This window comes from Drosophila sulfurigaster, chromosome 2L, assembly GCF_023558435.1.
Source record: "Drosophila sulfurigaster albostrigata strain 15112-1811.04 chromosome 2L, ASM2355843v2, whole genome shotgun sequence".
In the NCBI taxonomy this organism is placed as follows: Eukaryota; Metazoa; Arthropoda; class Insecta; order Diptera; family Drosophilidae; genus Drosophila; species Drosophila sulfurigaster.
In genome coordinates this window covers 5110892-5128757 of record NC_084881.1, presented here as the reverse complement: position 1 = coordinate 5128757, position 17866 = coordinate 5110892, and the positions used below count along the sequence as shown (strand labels likewise).

The 17866-nt window shown below is 37.4% G+C and overlaps 2 protein-coding genes across 5 annotated transcripts in view; one reads left to right on the top strand and one right to left on the bottom strand.

Annotated features, from left to right (window-relative positions):
• Positions 1–17866, top strand: part of LOC133834941 (uncharacterized) — a 193232-nt gene that overhangs the window by 131011 nt on the left and 44355 nt on the right. The window contains 1 exon segment of the mRNA XM_062264732.1: positions 8206–8433. Within this exon segment, the coding sequence (XP_062120716.1) occupies positions 8206–8433 (228 nt within the window).
• The window catches only part of LOC133834949 (uncharacterized), a 45945-nt gene that overhangs the window by 23493 nt on the left and 4586 nt on the right, over positions 1–17866 (bottom strand). For all 4 annotated transcript variants that reach the window (XM_062264753.1, XM_062264761.1, XM_062264770.1 and 1 more), the window contains exons 2-3: positions 3741–3906; positions 113–486 (exon numbers count right to left, since the gene is read on the bottom strand). In XM_062264753.1, coding sequence (XP_062120737.1) covers positions 113–486; positions 3741–3804 — 438 coding nt within the window. In that variant the 5' untranslated portion in view covers positions 3805–3906. The remainder of the gene's footprint in view (positions 1–112; positions 487–3740; positions 3907–17866) is intronic.

The window sequence follows — 17866 nt, the reverse complement described above, 5'->3', positions numbered from 1 at the left end:
GTCCCCTATCCACCACGGCGTACACCACATCGAAAGTCAACTTTAAGTGTTTTGGGGGGCAACTGGGCTTCGGACTGAGTTCAACTCAGAAGTTACTGCTCTATGGACGCACCTTTTCAAGCGGCACCACTAAATTACGTCGGTCCAGTGGCACAGCCAACGTGGCAGCCGCTCCAGTTCCTTTATTCAGCGCACTTGCCGCTGCCTCACCTGCTCCAGCTCGAGCGTCAGCTATTGCTGCTGCAGCATTCCGTCCCTGACCGATGCCACGCCCACGACCGGGCACGCCGCCGCCCACACCGCGTCGATACTTGGGTACATTCTTGTCACGTAACTCAACTTCGAGTCGTAGTATTGCGTTGTTATTTTCCGGAAGATTGATGTTCAGATTATTATTGCCGCCACCCATCCCAGCATTCGCATGATGCCCACGACCAGGAGAGCCATGTGTAGTCGTCGTCTCAGTTACAGCATTGTTCGATGTGCCTACAAGTAAATGAAGCGATTTTTCACTAGAGAGCTATTAACTTGCTTTAAAACGAATCACACGCAACAGTTGTCAATAAAAATCCCTAGAATATAAAAATCAACATAATACGCTGTATAAACTAAGCTGCATCATTGAAATTTCCCTTAAGAACCTTCCGCCGCATCATTCCATAAGCGGCTGTATGTAAGAGAGGGATGGCTAATGGAATCGCATCATTGATCATAATTATTATCGAAAAAAAATGCGATATTGATGGAACTCAGCTGATTATTCCACTTACAAATTTTGCGCCTTCAAATTATTTAATATTTCTAAAACTAAACTAAACTAAATATGTATGTCGAAAAAATAAAAGTAAATAGTCAGAAGCATAGGAAAACGTTTAAAGAAAATCGACAAGACGATCAATGTAAGCCCTTTGTACAAGACTATAATCGTTGCAGAGCGAGTTGCTTATTATGATGTGAAACAGATATAAGTATAGTCATTTGATGAATAATAAATAAAATTGATGTATACTTATACTTTTTGAATGCCCTCAGAATTAAATTGATAATTTCTATTTCCCAATATTCGCATATCTGTGATCGTTTTTTATGATATTTAATAATATAGCGACATACAAAATTTCATTTACAACTCTTTGAAACATATATACATACATATGTACTATATGTATATATTTTAAAAGAAAAATAAATACATCTTTGACGCCAGTTTCCCATTTTTTGTATTAAGCTCAATTATCCCTCATTATTCACACTCTAATGTTGGGATTAGGACAGCTAATAATATTGTTTGGCTGGCACAAGTAACACTAATTGTTTTTTTGGAAGTATTAAAATTGCATATTTAGTTCATGCTGAATTCAAAGCATTTGAAATATGCGAATTGTTTTGTCGCATCTTTAGTCAAACAGTTTAATTTAAATGCCTATTTATTTAATACCGTAGTTTTAGTCGATTTATTTTCTAATTAGCGAAAAATTCGCGTGGAATTTATTTCAAGCACTTAATAAATATTTGCATTATGTACAAGCGACTAAAAGCAGCTGAAATTTTTTAATTTATTTGGCTTATTTAAATAGCATTTGACCACTAGCGCCTCCAGCTGCAAATGGCACTAATTAAATTGATGGCTTTAAGTAAGCAAAGAGCAATTGTTTAATATAAATCTTTTTTTAATAATTCATACACATACATACTGTGCATAAAGTATAAAAAACCAAATGCATTATATATTCTCTGTAATTAAATGAGCTTTGCAGAGGGTCAATGCCTCCTCCACTTGTGCTAAATAAATAAATTGGCAGGCAAAAATCAAATCAAAGCCTACATAAAAACCACACAAAGTATCTCAATTTATTATACTAACGCATGCAAGGAGAGGCAGAGAAAGATACAGACATAGAGAAAAAGAGAGCAAATGGAAACCAGACAGACATCGAAATGTTATATAAATCCCCGCACATTGACAAATGCCAAAATAAAGCTTAAATGTGCTTAGTTTAGTTGCAGAACAGCAAATTTTCCTATGAGTAGCCAAGTCTTTGTTACCCATAGTTATGTTTTGGCCAAGTCAAGTCCCCAAGTTGGCGTATTGCCCGCCCATCCCCTCATCTCTTCTCCTGCCACTCTTTCCGTCTTAGCAGCCACTTGAGGAGGACTTCGAGAAACGCTTTGGCATGGCATTGAGCCCTGTGATTTATGTCTGGCACCTCGACCGGCTCTTCAATGACTTGACACAAGTATACGAAGTATATGTGCATGTCAAGTTGTTCTTGTTGGCCAAATTTTCAGCCTGGCAACGCATGTTCATTGCTCACTTTTACATTCCAAAAAGAAAGTCATTTATTTTACTTTTTGACTTTGACTTTGACCCAACTTTGTTCACGCCCAGCGGCGGAGCAGAAGCTCTCCTTGCAACTCTACCCCTGCTGCGTATATGTTTTCCACCTACTCGATCTCTTCAGCTGGCTTGCTACTCATCAACAGTGCCATTGTCATTATCAGCTTTTGGAGCCACTGTCATGGCGACAAACAAAATTAATGATGACGCCCATTGACAGCGCTTGCTTTTGCCTTGTTTTACTTTGCCTATGTATGTATGCAAGTATTTAAATAAATATTTGATTAATAATAGCAATAGCACAGCTTCACACACGCACACACACGCACTCTCCTCACTCAGTCAAACCTGATAAGTCGACACATTTTATTTATTTTTCTTATGCTGGAATGCGTTTCATAAATTATCGCTTTTGATAGGTTTTTATTATGGACATTTTTGTCTTTGATTATGATAAATTAATAGCCTTGCTTAATGACAGTTGATTGTTGCTTGCTGTTTTTGTGCCGAAAATAAATGTATTTTCGTACATTCTTTATGGGTTCTTAATTGTTGTGGCATTTGGAGTCTTGTTTATTAATTTAATTCGCACTGATGCACACTTTTGATGCTAAGCAAAATATTTGCAAAATTAGAAAAAGAAGTTCTAAAATTAAATCAATCATTCAATTTTTGTGATTTAGCGGACTTATTTATATTATGTATAATGTGCCGATATCCTTGGTTGTTACATATTGTTTGCTTGTTTATCTCCAAAATTGTGCCTAACTCCCATTACTGCAACGGAACAAATTGAAAGTCGTGCAGCTTCACTTTACCGAATAAACACAAATTAAGCTGATGTGCTTTTGTAGAAGAACCAACAAATTTGATTAAGTTTTAACCGGGCCAAAAGACTTCTTCGTTGCGCTGTAGCGTCTAAACTTTGACACATTCCCCTTCGCTGAGAAGAGGCATGTTTACACATGCTGCTTGCGAGTAAATAAACATGCCACAACCCCGTACTGCATTCATGCCACATGCTGTAACACTTAACCCAACTCGCAGGCTTGTTAATTAAAATTTAATATTCAATTTTTAGACACAGCAAAAAGTAAACGTACAAGCCTCTTTAAACGAATTCTTTTACAGACCCACACACACACACACAGATTCCCTCTGTTTGTGGTGAACAAAATTCGTAGCATGCTTTTAGGCGCAGCAAACAGTTTTACACTTTTACGATGTCATAAAATAATTAATAACGCCACTAAACAACATAATTATGCGCCTAAGCACCGCATGTAGACTCGCAAAAGTATGTAGCATGCCACAATGTGATGCAACATGTACAAATTTTGTAACTTTCTATTTAATTAGCGCACAGCGCGTTATTCAATTTCTTCCCCTTCATTCTACTTACCGTAGATCAACTCTCGTTCAAAATTCGCAGTGGGCACAACGATTAGAAACACAACTCCCGGCATTTTGTCGCAATAGACAACGACGTTGAGACGAAGTCCAAGATTGAGGCGAAGATAATTCACACTTAAGTTAGTCCTTGAAAGTGGCCAAGCAACAACGAAACGCTATGAATTACAAAAACACAGAAAATTTACCATTTTAGTTAACAAATTGTTTGCTTTGACTTTGCCTTCTCAGGGAAGGAGCTTTGAGTACAATATATGATGCCCGAAACATACATATATAGTACATATATTAAAGGAGTACTGCTTCTCTTGGACGCACAAAAAATAAACCAATCAAATTTTCTGTCCGAAAAGTTGTCAACACTTTCGCTCGAGGTGTCACTAAGACGGTCAGGTTCGTTTATTAAATCTTAAAAAGCTGAATGAATTTTATAACCTTCTTTTACTTTACTTTAAAGAATTCATTTAACAATATTTTCAATGGGAATACTAGGAACTTTTATAAACATTTGTGTTGTTTAATTTTAGCATGGGCATGAGAAAGCTTGACTAATCACAGTGCTTTAAGCAAGTAACACTAAATAAGTTGGTTGTCATGTTATTTTTGACATAAACTTGAGATATTTAGCGTAACTGATTTACCCTCGACAAAAGTAAACTTAATTTCGCAATTAAAACTCATTAGTTGTAAAGTTTCTCTGGCCAGGTAACGGTAAATTCTTGACTGTTTTTGGCAATAGCAAAGGAAAGTTTACTTCAAATTTCTTAGGATTCGCTTTGTACTCATTTGAGTATATTATGTTTCAAACGTTTCTCCTCCATAATGTCTTGTTGCAAAAGCAACTTTAGAATTATGTTGCATTCTTTTAAGGTTCGCAGAAATGGGAAATATCTTAATTTAAGAAACCGCCGCGGCGTTTCAAATAAATATGCATTTTATGTTTTCCTCATTTCACTTTTGCTTTAATTATTTTACTTGGCATATCTCCATGGGCAATTCTCTTTTATCAGTATAAAATGGAAATGTTTTGCGGACTATGAAAATATTCTGAAGCTCTGTTTAAACGGCAACGTCCTGCCAACAGATTTCCCCGGCAACACACGGAAAGCGATGCCTTCAAGATTTTCCACGTTCTCATACTCGAATGTTGAAATTAAAATGCCATTAGCACAGCGTTGAGATAAAAATGATGTGGCTAACACACAGACAGGCAGTCAAGAAGCCAATGCTCACAATGTGCCTCTATCACTGTGGTTCAAGATGTTAACTCCTTGTCAGTTCAACGAGTGTGTGTGAATACTCGCAAAAACAAATGAGTAACTCCGATTTCCTAATGCGTCTATCTATGAAGGTTAAGTTATTATGAGGCTATAGTCATATTAATTACATATAATCAGATAAATTGCTTTAAGAATTGCAATTTTAATTTGGAAATATATATTAGCATTTTACGGAAATGTAAAAGAAATCTAGCAAAATTATTTTAACATTAATATTTTTTGAGTATATTGTCATTTAAATTTGAGTACATCGTAGGACGCATTTGTAAAACTTAGCAGCCGTCATAAACAAAACTTCTGAATAAACAATCTGCTGCACTTTAACTGAAAACACTTTGCCCAACAACCATAAAGAAACATGCTGGCAGGAATCAGGCTAGAATCAGGAACCAGGAACTGAACTCTATGTTGCACCGCCTGGCAAACTCTTCTGCACTACCAACGCCACTTTTTAGAGCGTTGACTGTTGCACATTTTTTCTCTCCGCACTCGCAAGTTTTTCACTTGAGAAATATTTATTAAAAAACAAAAGCGAGTGTGCACAGTGTGGCAACAAAAATTGTTCCCTTTTATTAACCGAAAATATTTATTTTCTTACTCTCTGCCGTCGCTGTTTGTATTGTGGTCGGAACTTTGTGCTTCTTTTTCATTATACCCTTTATTTCTGCAAAATGGAAAGACACACTAATTCGCCATAGTGAAACAAAAGTTCAGAGATGCTCATTTTCCAAAAGTTTTTCTTATTAGCAACACCAGAGTAGCATGGAGTCGTTCATTTTCGTGGCAGCCTGGTTTTACTCATTTTTCTTCATTCCCTGTTGCACTTTTTTGATTAATTCCGTAACTATATATTTACATAAGTTGAGCGAAGTTTGGCCACGTTGACGACATTGACGGCCACTTGTGAAATGGAAAACGGCAAACGGGAAAAAGGCAAATATGAGATGGAGATGGAGAGAAGTGAGGAAGGGAAAGTGGATACCCGGAACCATTCTGAGCTTTACTTTACACTTTTGTGACGCACGTTGCATTGTTGATTTTGCGCGCCCCCGACAATGCAACCCAGTGCTAATTTTTTCGAGTACCTTCCTCCACACTATGGCGACGTTGCGCTATAATTAGAGCAATGAAATTACATTACTTTTTCACTAGTAATTACAAAATATATAGCTACATACTTATATGCACTTGTACATAAGCTAAAAGGCCAACGGAAACTGCAATTGAAGTGCCTCATGGCAGCTCAGGCAACACGTCCTGAAGGCGTGAAAAAAATATTGTAATAATTACCAATAAGCGGCTGATTGCCGCCACGTCTATTACAGTTTCTCCCTTCCAATTCCTTTTTCTAGCCATACTTCTCTCTCTCCCTCTCACTTTTCTCAAACTAGCTACTTCAAGGCTAGTTCAAAAGAGGCCAGATAAAGAAATTTTCTGTTACACTGTCAGCTCTGATTTTATACTGCAAGCTTCAGAATCTGACAATCCATCTTAAAGGGCAAAACAATTAAAAATATTATATTTAGGAAAACATTTAAATTGCATTAATATTAATCCTTTAAATAATAGTATTATTTCAAATAGTTTGTTTACTTTCCTTTCGAATCATGCTTTTAATGCATTGCATGTTAAAATATGCTTGCATTTTACGAGGTACAATTTGTTCGAGCTCTCTCAGTGCTCGATATTTATTGCTTGTTTTTTTTTTGACAGCTGCCACATTATAGAATGCTTAAATGTTTTGTTAATTAAAATCAGTAATTGGTTCGCTTTGATAAAGACATTTTTAGATTTTTAATTAATATCAAACTTCTATTCCGATCTTGGATAAAAAATGGATTTTAAATTCTGAAAATTAACAATGTCCTATACAAATAGGAACATTTCTTTAAATCTTTAATCATTGCATTGAAGATTACATTTTATACCTTTACTTAAAAGAAAATAACTGTGCTGCGTTCTAATCAACCTTTCGTCTTGGTTACTTTGCTTTGAGCTGGTTCGTTGTGCACAGCTTAGTCTAGCGGACTTGAATATCCACTGTATCTTTTGCCACTTCTTTTGGATTTGCCCTTTGAATCAACATTTTTCTTCATTTTGAAGCCGTTTTCAGTTTCCTCTATTCCGTTTTTCTCCTTAAATTATTTCACATTTTTTCCGGGAACATGCCTCAAATTGCATTTTGGTTAGCTTTTATTTTTGGTATCTTTTCGTTTTCTAGTCCGCTTTGTGCTACTCTAGTGGCAAATGAAGCGTTGCCATATTAGCCAAAAGTTGTCAAGCTAACGGTACTTTTAATGACGTCCATCGACTTAAAGTGTACCAAATTGTTAGCCTTAGAATGTTGGTGACTCGAAGCACATGCTTGTAAAAATATTTCGACTATTCTTTACTTTTTTTTGCCATTTTTGTTTTTTAAGATTGTGGTCGTTTCTGCGCAGCCTAAAATGTCATTGACTTCAAAAAGCTGGTCTATGAAAAAGAAATAGCTCAATAATATTAATATTTAAGCAAATGGTCGCATTTGCTGTTATAGCTTGTGGCGAACTAGCAGTGCAAAAGTTTTCAGAGAAGTTTTTGGCCTCAGTCAACTGCATAGCCAGAGCAACGACCCTCGCATTGGGACCAAGTCAACTGTACGAGCAAAGGACTTTAACGTAATGCATAATCATTTAAATAAGGATAAGCTAGACACACTGCATAGTCTTCACTATTCGCTACCCAATTCCTGTTCCCAGATTATGAGCCACAGAGCTGCACACAAGGGAAAAATAATAACAATAAGAAAATATAGAAAAGTTTCGTTAGGCAAGAGCCAAATTGCATTTCATAACCAATTTCAGCGGGCAAAGAAAAAACTTGCAACTTTAAGTTTTTTACAGATAACAAAAGTGCAAGGGGAAATCCAACGAGCAGCACTTTAAGTGCACCCAAGTGAACGATAGTGTCCACTGTGCTGTTCACCCGCTTTAATATATTATGGGATGACATCTTTTTACCTTTCACAACTGTAGCGTATTGTTATGGGAGTCGTAAAGTGCTTAATCTTGCCACTCATGCTGTTAAGAATATGTTGCTTTCGAAAAAATAATAAACACTGTCATGAGTCAACAATGAAATTTGGAAATATAAATCAATACATGAATTTATAAGCTGCCTTTTTTGAATGTTTTGCAGTTGACAAGAGTTTTGCGCAACTTTAATATTACGAAAATAAGCGATCTTGAACTGATTTCAAATACCACCGATCGACTGGACATAACCTTTCATTTCTTTGGCGTCAAAGGTGATTCACAACGCATTCGAGAGGTCATCACTCGCATGGTGGAACGTGGACGCATTGGAAACTTTACACTTGTCGCCAACTTTCATCATTTCGATGAGAATCCACCGCTGAACATGATGGTAAGTGTTGCAAATGAATAAAATAAAAATATGATTCAAACATTTCTTTCTTAAAATAATCAAATACAATCTCGAAAGCAGCAACTTTTAATCAAAATATAGAATAGGTTGTTTTGATACACAGCGTGTGTGCTTTTATTACAGTTACTTGAAAACGAGAGATGCAAACAGAGTCAACAAGTAAGAAAGCTAGTGTGCTCGACTGTAAGATACACGCTACACATTTTGAATAAAAACAATATATTGCAATATTTTTGCTAAAAATATACCCAAATAATATTCCACAAAAATTGTAGGGGTGAGCAATGTCCGTTAATTGCAGTTTGAATTTGAATTGTATGGCGGTATCGATATTTGCGACGCGACTGTTGTGCAAGCTAACAGCTGCTCGCGATAACATCTGCATTCGATGATTGATGCACTCGCCAACAGATGTTAGTATATTATTAATTATCTATTGAATATTTGCAGTGAGTTGGCAGGATCACTTTTGCCATTCACATAAGTATCGTATTAAATAATATCGATATCTAACTTAGATAATCAAGCAATATCGATATTCACTCTTAATCTAGGCTAGACCATCTCTTTTTAATTCGAAAGCTGCAAAGACAAGTTGTGCGGCAGAAAAATATTAAAAATAAATCTGACGGCATCCGTCATAATATAATATATATATTTTATTGGTGTTGTTCGGGAGTGCGCACTTTTCAAAGTGCATTGTTTTTATTTCTTTGGCCCTCTTGTTGGTTTTACAAGGTACGTAGCGAGATAACCAAATTTCATAATTTTAATTGGTACGTTTTCCCTGGTGTAGGTTATTGTGTGTGCAATCACGTGGCAACGACCACAGTACAGCACACATCAACTGATCTGCAACTGCAGAGGCCCGCGCCAAAAGGCGTGGCAACAACTTTGCAAAGGGAGTTGCCACCATACGCCTAGATATTTGCACTGGAGTCACCAGTTTAGTGACTTAAAGACAGCAGGAGGCTGTAGAAGCGACGACATGCGTTGCTAAAACGGTTCCAGAAGGAACCCAAGCTTCGGATAAACTCTTTTGAGATAGAACGGATTAGCATAGAGCTGATCGTGGCCACTTCTCGTTACCAGTGTGGAAGTTGCGCCATGCGCTGCTGAGGCTGCGCGTTTCGCAGACTCGTTGCTACGACTCGCTGCTAAGTGTTGCCGAGTCCGCACCACTCGTCGTCGCATCCCTGATTGGATGTTGTGTTGACAGTGCGATTGTCACTGGAGGCCACTGCTAATTTTCGTTGCTGCTTCTGACGCCGCCGACAGTGCTGTTGCACTCTCTGCCGCCTTTGTTGCTGTTATTTCTTTTCTCGTATACGATTTTTCTTTTGCCATATAAAATGTTCAACAAAGTAACGTAAATTCAATTAAAAATAGTATTGAAATATAATTCGTATTTGAATTTAAATGTAAATTTTATATTTAGTGTTATATTTTAAGTTAGATATAATCCAATAGTAAGTCCTCATATGGGTATGGTATGTATATAATATTATATCAAAGCTGTTATATATTCTAATCCTTTTTGAAGTTCACCCAGCTCATCAACTCATCAATCATCACAGGCCTGTCGATATCGATGCAGTATAAAAATCTGCGTATAATGAGTATGTGTAAGTACGGCATAGCCGCACAAAAATCGTTTGTAACTTGTATATGACAGCTATTATTTTTATTATTATTCTTAGTAGTATTATATTCATACCCTTCCTATTAGGAAATACTAGGCAAATTAATATAGTAGGCAAATAATGCATAAAATGAAGTTATGTACATGCATTATAGTATTTTTGAATTCTTTTAGTATTGATCTCTTGGAATAATCATGAAGTCGAAATAAAATTATAATGTAATGGGCACCTGATATTACTTGTTGTTGCTTAAGTTGGGTAAAGGCATAGAGCCAGAAGCTTTTACAGGTTGGGAGGGTAAAGAAGAAGAACATAACCATCTTCGTTCTTCATATATATATATTGAATGCATATACTTCTTAACCGGTCTATCGGTTGATAGCCTATCCTGTCTGTTCCCGTCTTAACTCTGTCTACCTTTTTTTTATCTGTGTGGCACGGTAGCTTACTAGGTGGCAAAAGACCCACCCACTTTCCCTGAGCTTTAGTCGACAATGTAGGCAGAGTATGCTTCCAGTTGGCTGCCCACTGAACGGGTCGTCTTATTATAAGACGACGCCCAAGACGTGTTCGTTACATAAATAAAATGGCGCCCAAACGTGGGGCGAGAGATCGTAACACAATAAAACGGCTCAAACGTGGAGCCGGAGATAGTAATACAAAAAATGTGCTCTAAATGGAGTCGCCATTTAATAAAATGGTGCCCGAACGTTGAGCCGAAATTGTGTTAGAATAAAATGTCCAACCAATTAGCGATCCAGAATCTAGGAATCGCATCCCCGCGCTTCCGGTTACCTTTTTCATATTCCCATTTCCTTCCTCAACCGCCATCCAAATCTTTAGTAGTGCAGCGTGTCAGCTGTTTGATTATTCGGAAGTGTAGGTAGTCTGCTAATTTTCGTGGAGCCTAACCAATAATCAATCAAGTTGGCCAATATAATACTAACCATAGTTAGTAGTCTCTAAAGCTTATTCGACTTGTCATCTTATCACTCTGGAATGTTAGAATTAACCTCAGGTTGATCTAAACCAAGTGATAGATTTCAGTTAGCAGTAAGTTTTGTTTTCTGTTTGAATGAGTGAGAAAATTGAGATCGCTCTTGTTGGATTATTTCGACAAGTTCCTCTTTTCCTTCATCAACTAATCAAAGAAGTTTATAGATTCAGTTCATTTACTAAGAAGTATTGCAGGATATATATATTTGTTTTTATGCGACAAGTAATAAAAGGATAAGTCCCAATTAAAAGATTTTTGAGAGAGAATAAATAATTTTGTTGAATATTATTTTCTGAATTTAAATAATATTGTTGAATATTATTTTATTGCTGTTGTTATATAATAATATTGTTGAATATTATTTTCCGATTTTAAAATTGTATAGAGAAAACAAATTTCATTATGGCAGTTATGCGTAGTACAGAGGATTTAGTTTCGTTAAGCAACGTGGCCCAAGAATCAATTCTCTGCACTATTTGCAACGACGTCAATTCTGAAACAGCTTATACCGAAACACGGTGTAAACATAAATTTCATAGTTCTTGTCTGTCAGAGTGGTTAAATAGTAATACCACTTGTCCAAATTGTAGGCAGCCATGTACTCTTACACATAGTGCCGAGAATTTGTCACGTATGGCAGGTGCCAATTCACGAACCACATTGGGTAGACCTCGAGGTGCGAGTAATAATCCCGCCGGAGCTATTCCAAGAAATCGTCCAGTAACTAGGTCGACCAATAGAAACACCCAAAATACACGCCAATCAGTTGGTGCTGCAACTAGGCGAGACTCGGGTAGATTCGTTCCTATTAGCAATGTAAGTAATGAGGATCACATTCAACAAATGATATCAAGTTCTTTAGAAGCTCATAGAACAAGTATTGCTGCAGCAGTGTCTGAGCAAATTAACACGGCTTTACGTAACTTGAATCTTTCTTCCTTTCGGAGAGGATCTCGAGACGAGTCACAGCTCGAATGGGATAACGAGATTCCTGACAATGTGCCAAGAGCTAATGACTCTAATTCGAGAAACAGAGCCTCAGATGGACGTACGAACATGAGTGACTACTCCACTGATAGGCCTGACCGAATTTCCAATGTTATTTCTAATTGGAAAATTAAGTTTTCTGGTTCAGCCAATGATCTTCCTATAGAAGATTTTATATATCGTATTAATTGTCTTACGACCCAATATTTCAATGGCAACTTCGACGTATTGTATCAATTTGCCAATTTACTCTTTTCCGGTTCTGCTCTTTCCTTTTATTGGCGAGTTCATAAGACGGCAGGTCATATGAATTGGTTTGAGCTATGTAATAAGTTACGAGAACGTTATCAAGATCAAAGATCGGATCGAGATATTAAGCAGGCTATGCGACACAGAAAGCAATTAACCAATGAGACTTTTGATGACTTTCTGGATGCGATGGTGGCTATCGCAGATTCTCTCAAAAACCCGTTATCGGAGTTTGACATCATAACAGAAGTCAGACATAATCTGAGATCTGATCTGAAGCACGAGTTACTGCATATAGATACACCTAGTCTAGCTATATTGCGAAGAGAATGCCATAGACACGAAGATTTCTTTAGAAACACGCGTTCGAGACAGCGTGAGAATATTTCTAGGAGAGTTGTCAATGCCATTTCTCATGATGGGGATTCTGATAATCAATCTGTATCAGAACCTGAATCGAATGAAGAAATCTGTGCCTTACTTGAAAAACAAAATTTAAAATGTTGGAATTGTGATGAATCTGGTCATCGTTATCACGATTCTCTAAAAACTCGTCGCATTTTCTGTTTTGGTTGTGGCTTAAAAGACATGTATCGCTCTACTTGTCCCAAATGTCGACCAGCACAGGAAAACTTAACGAAGGATGTTCTCCAAATTCAAACGAGGAACATCCGACACTAGCCTGGGATTCCAACATAATGACTTCTCTACCTGACACGACTTTACAACCCCCTGACATTTCTTATCAATCACCAGATTTAAAATTTTATCGATCGTTCAAGCCATATCATGAACGCTTGCGAGATTATCGTTTGCGTCGAGCGGAAATTTTTAATGCCAACGCATTGTTTGTCAAAAGAAGCCGTTCTTCTCAACGACTGAAAGCATTTTGGGAAAATAGACGAAGATTAAAATGCTTTACTATTTCCTCTATAGTGCACAAGAACAATGATATTCGTCCGTTTACACAGATTTGTATTTTCGACAAATCTTATTTAGCTCTCCTCGATAGTGGCGCTAATAAAAGTGTGATTGGATACGCTCTTGCAGAACACATTATCTCTATGAAACACAAATTTAAGAAAATTAAAGGTTTTGTTCATACTGCGGATGGTTTAAAGCAAGCTGTTGCTGGCACAGTTACCATTCCTACACTTTTAATTCTAAGATTAAGGATTTCGAATTTTTGCTCGTACCGTCCATTAAACAAGATGTGATTTGTGGTATGGATTTCTGGAAGGCCTTTGACATTTCCATTTCGCCTTCGTTCACTATTAATGAGATCAAAGCTGAGTCGTCAGTTGATTCATCTGGCCTTGATCTTTCTGTGTCGCAGAGAGCTAAATTGAATTCCGTAATCGGATATTTTCCTTCATCAGAACGTGATGGCCTAGGTGAAACCTCACTTAGAGAGCGTAATATTGATACAGGCAATATCAAATCCATTAAGCAAAGATTCTACTCTTTGTCGCCAGCTAAAGAAAAGTTGCTGTGCGAAGAAGTAGATCGAATGATTAAGATAGGCGTAATCGAAGAAGCTCCCACTTCGCCGTGGTCTTCTCCTGTCACGTTAGTCGTTAAACCAGGGAAGGTTCGATTCTGTTTAGATGCTCGCAAACTCAACGCGGCGACAGTAAAAGATGCCTATCCCATGCCTATATTGGATGGTCTCTTAAGTCGACTCCTTCGGTGCAATGCATATCGAAAATCGACTTAAAAGACGCATTTTGGCAAATACGTTTGGATTCGGATTCTCGTCCGAAAACTGCTTTTACAATACCCAACCGACCTCTATATCAATTTAAACGTATGCCTTTTGGTCTTACCAATGCTCCTCAGACTATGTGCAGATTGATGGATCAAGTTATACCGTATCAGTTAAAATCGCATATATTTGTATATCTTGATGATCTGCTAGTCATGTCAGCAAGTTTTGATGAGCACTTGGAGCATTTGTCTACAGTTGCTACACAATTGCATAAAGCGGGACTGACGATAAATGTCGGAAAAAGTCAGTTTGGTTTACGCCAAGTAGATTATCTTGGATATATTGTAGGAGAAGGTACTCTCCAAATAAACCCTAACAAAATACAAGCAGTGGATGAGTTCCCAGCTCCAAAAACACGGAAACAACTAAGAAGATTTTTAGGTATGACTGGATGGTATCAGCGATTCATTTCCCAGTATTCTACAGTCATATTTCCCCTAACTGAATTATTAAAAGGAAAATCGTATGAATGGAATGACGTAGCTCAAGTGGCCTTTGATGAAATCAAACACAAGCTGTGTACTGCTTCATTTCTAATTCATCCGAATTATTCAAAGCCATTCGTTGTACAATGCGACGCTTCGTCTTATGGAGTAGGCGCTGTATTGGCTCAAGTGGATGAATCAGGAAGCGAGAGACCCATCGCTTATATGTCCAAAAGCTAAATAAAGCCCAACGAAACTATACAGTGACTGAGCTTGAATGCCTAGCGGTTGTTCTTGCAATAAAAAAATTTAGAATGTATATCGAAGGACAGTCTTTTAAAGTCGTTACAGATCACGCAAGCCTACGTTGGTTAATGAACCAATCAGACTTGAGTGGGAGGCTGGCTCGATGGGCAATTAAATTACAGGGCTTTTCTTTTGATATTGAACACAGAAAAGGAAGTGAAAATGTAGTAGCTGATGCACTTTCTAGATCCTTCGAAGACGTGACGGAAATCGCAGCAGTAGAGTTAGAACTGTTCCCGGAAATAAATCTCGATTCCGATGCCTTTCAATCACCTAAATATTGTAAGTTAAGAGATAGCTATCAAGAAGCTGCTTTACCTGATTTTCAAGTAATCGACCAATTCATTTATCATCGTTGCGCATTTAATCAGGATTGTTGGAAATTATTCGTTCCAGGCGAATTACGACAATCAGTGATCAGAGCTGCTCATGATCAGCCAACTTCTAGTCACTGTGGCATAGCTAAAAGCTTAGAACGGCTGAGAAGGAGATTCTTTTGGCCCAAGATGGTTGTCGATGTTCGTAACTATATTAAAAATTGCGATATATGTAAAACCACTAAATATCCAACGTGCAACTTAAAACCTCCGATGGGAAATAAAGTATCGAGTGACAGACCTTTTCAGAGGTTCTACATCGATTTTATTGGTCCTTTTCCGCGCACTAAACAAGGCAATGTAGGAATTTTCATCATCCTTGACCATTTTTCTAAGTTTACCTTTCTTAAACCAGTAAAGAAATTTACATCGCAAGTTATTATCAATTATTTAAGAGATGATATCTTTGCATGTTTTGGAGTACCTGAAGCTATAGTTAGCGACAATGGCACTCAATTTAAAAGCCATGAGTTCACTAACTTTATTTCCAAATTCGGAGTTCAGCATATAAGAACAGGTGCGTATGCTCCGCAATCAAATGCAGCCGAAAGAGTTAATCGTTCTATTAACGCAGCCTTAAGAGCTTATATACGGAGTGATCAGCGGGTGTGGGACATTTATTTGCCAAGTATCAATGCGGCTTTAAGAAATTCCATACACCAGTCAATTGGTATATCTCCATAACTTGTAGTATTCGGACAACATATGACTACACACGGTCAAGATTTTAAATTGCTTAGAAATCTTGACTTGCTTAGCGATTGAACGGAAGGTTTAAATAGAATTGATCAATTTCAGAAGATTCGTGCAGACATTGAAAAACATCTCACAATGGCTTATGAGAAAAATCAGCAGATGTATAATTTGCGTAGTAGACCACGTTCTTTTGAAGTTGGACAACAAGTGGTCAAACGGAATTTTGCATTAAGCAATGCAGCAACAAATTTTAATGCCAAGTTAGCTCCTGTTGGAATCAACGCTCGCATTAAAAAGAAAATTGGCAATTCTTTGTACTTATTGGAAGATCTAACAGGGAAAGAATTAGGCACATTCCATGCTAAAGACCTTTGGTAGTTTCTTGTTCACCCTTTTTCAAATTCAATCTTCGTCGTAAGGACTCCCATTGAACTTGTGGTGTAGGGGTGAGCAATGTCCGTTAATTGCAGTTTGAATTTGAATTGTATGGCGGTATCGATATTTGCGACGCGACTGTTGTGCAAGCTAACAGCTGCTCGCGATAACATCTGCATTCGATGATTGATGCACTCGCCAACAGATGTTAATTATCTATTGAATATTTGCAGTGAGTTGGCAGGATCACTTTTGCCATTCACATAAGTATCGTATTAACTAATATCGATATCTAACTTAGATAATCAAGCAATATCGATATTCACTCTTAATCTAGGCTAGACCATCTCTTTTTAATTCGAAAGCTGCAAAGACAAGTTGTGCGGCAGAAAAATATTAAAAATAAATCTGACGGCATCCGTCATAATATAATATATATATTTTATTGGTGTTGTTCGGGAGTGCGCACTTTTCAAAGTGCATTGTTTTTATTTTTCTTTGGCCCTCTTGTTGGTTTTACAAGGTACGTAGCGAGATAACCAAATTTCATAATTTTAATTGGTACGTTTTCCTGGTGTAGGTTATTGTGTGTGCAATCACGTGGCAACGACCACAGTACAGCACACATCAACTGATCTGCAACTGCAGAGGCCCGCGCCAAAAGGCGTGGCAACAACTTTGCAAAGGAGTTGCCACCATACGCCTAGATATTTGCACTGGAGTCACCAGTTTAGTGACTTAAAGACAGCAGGAGGCTGTAGAAGCGACGACATGCGTTGCTAAAACGGTTCCAGAAGGAACCCAAGCTTCGGATAAACTCTTTTGAGATAGAACGGATTAGCATAGAGCTGATCGTGGCCACTTCTCGTTACCAGTGTGGAAGTTGCGCCATGCGCTGCTGAGGCTGCGCGTTTCGCAGACTCGTTGCTACGACTCGCTGCTAAGTGTTGCCGAGTCCGCACCACTCGTCGTCGCATCCTGATTGGATGTTGTGTTGACAGTGCGATTGTCACTGGAGGCCACTGCTAATTTTCGTTGCTGCTTCTGACGCCGCCGACAGTGCTGTTGCACTCTCTGCCGCCTTTGTTGCTGTTATTTCTTTTCTCGTATACGATTTTTCTTTGCCATATAAAATGTTCAACAAAGTAACGTAAATTCAATTAAAAATAGTATTGAAATATAATTCGTATTTGAATTTAAATGTAAATTTTATATTTAGTGTTATATTTTAAGTTAGATATAATCAATAGTAAGTCCTCATATGGGTATGGTATGTATATAATATTATAACAAAGCTGTTATATATTCTAATCCTTTTGAAGTTCACCCAGCTCATCAACTCATCAATCATCACAGGCCTGTCGATATCGATGCAGTATAAAAATCTGCGTATAATGAGTATGTGTAAGTACGGCATAGCCGCACAAAAATCGTTTGTAACTTGTATATGACAGCTATTATTTTTATTATTATTCTTAGTAGTATTATATTCATACCCTTCCTATTAGGAAATACTAGGCAAATTAATATAGTAGGCAAATAATGCATAAAATGAAGTTATGTACATGCATTATAGTATTTTTGAATTC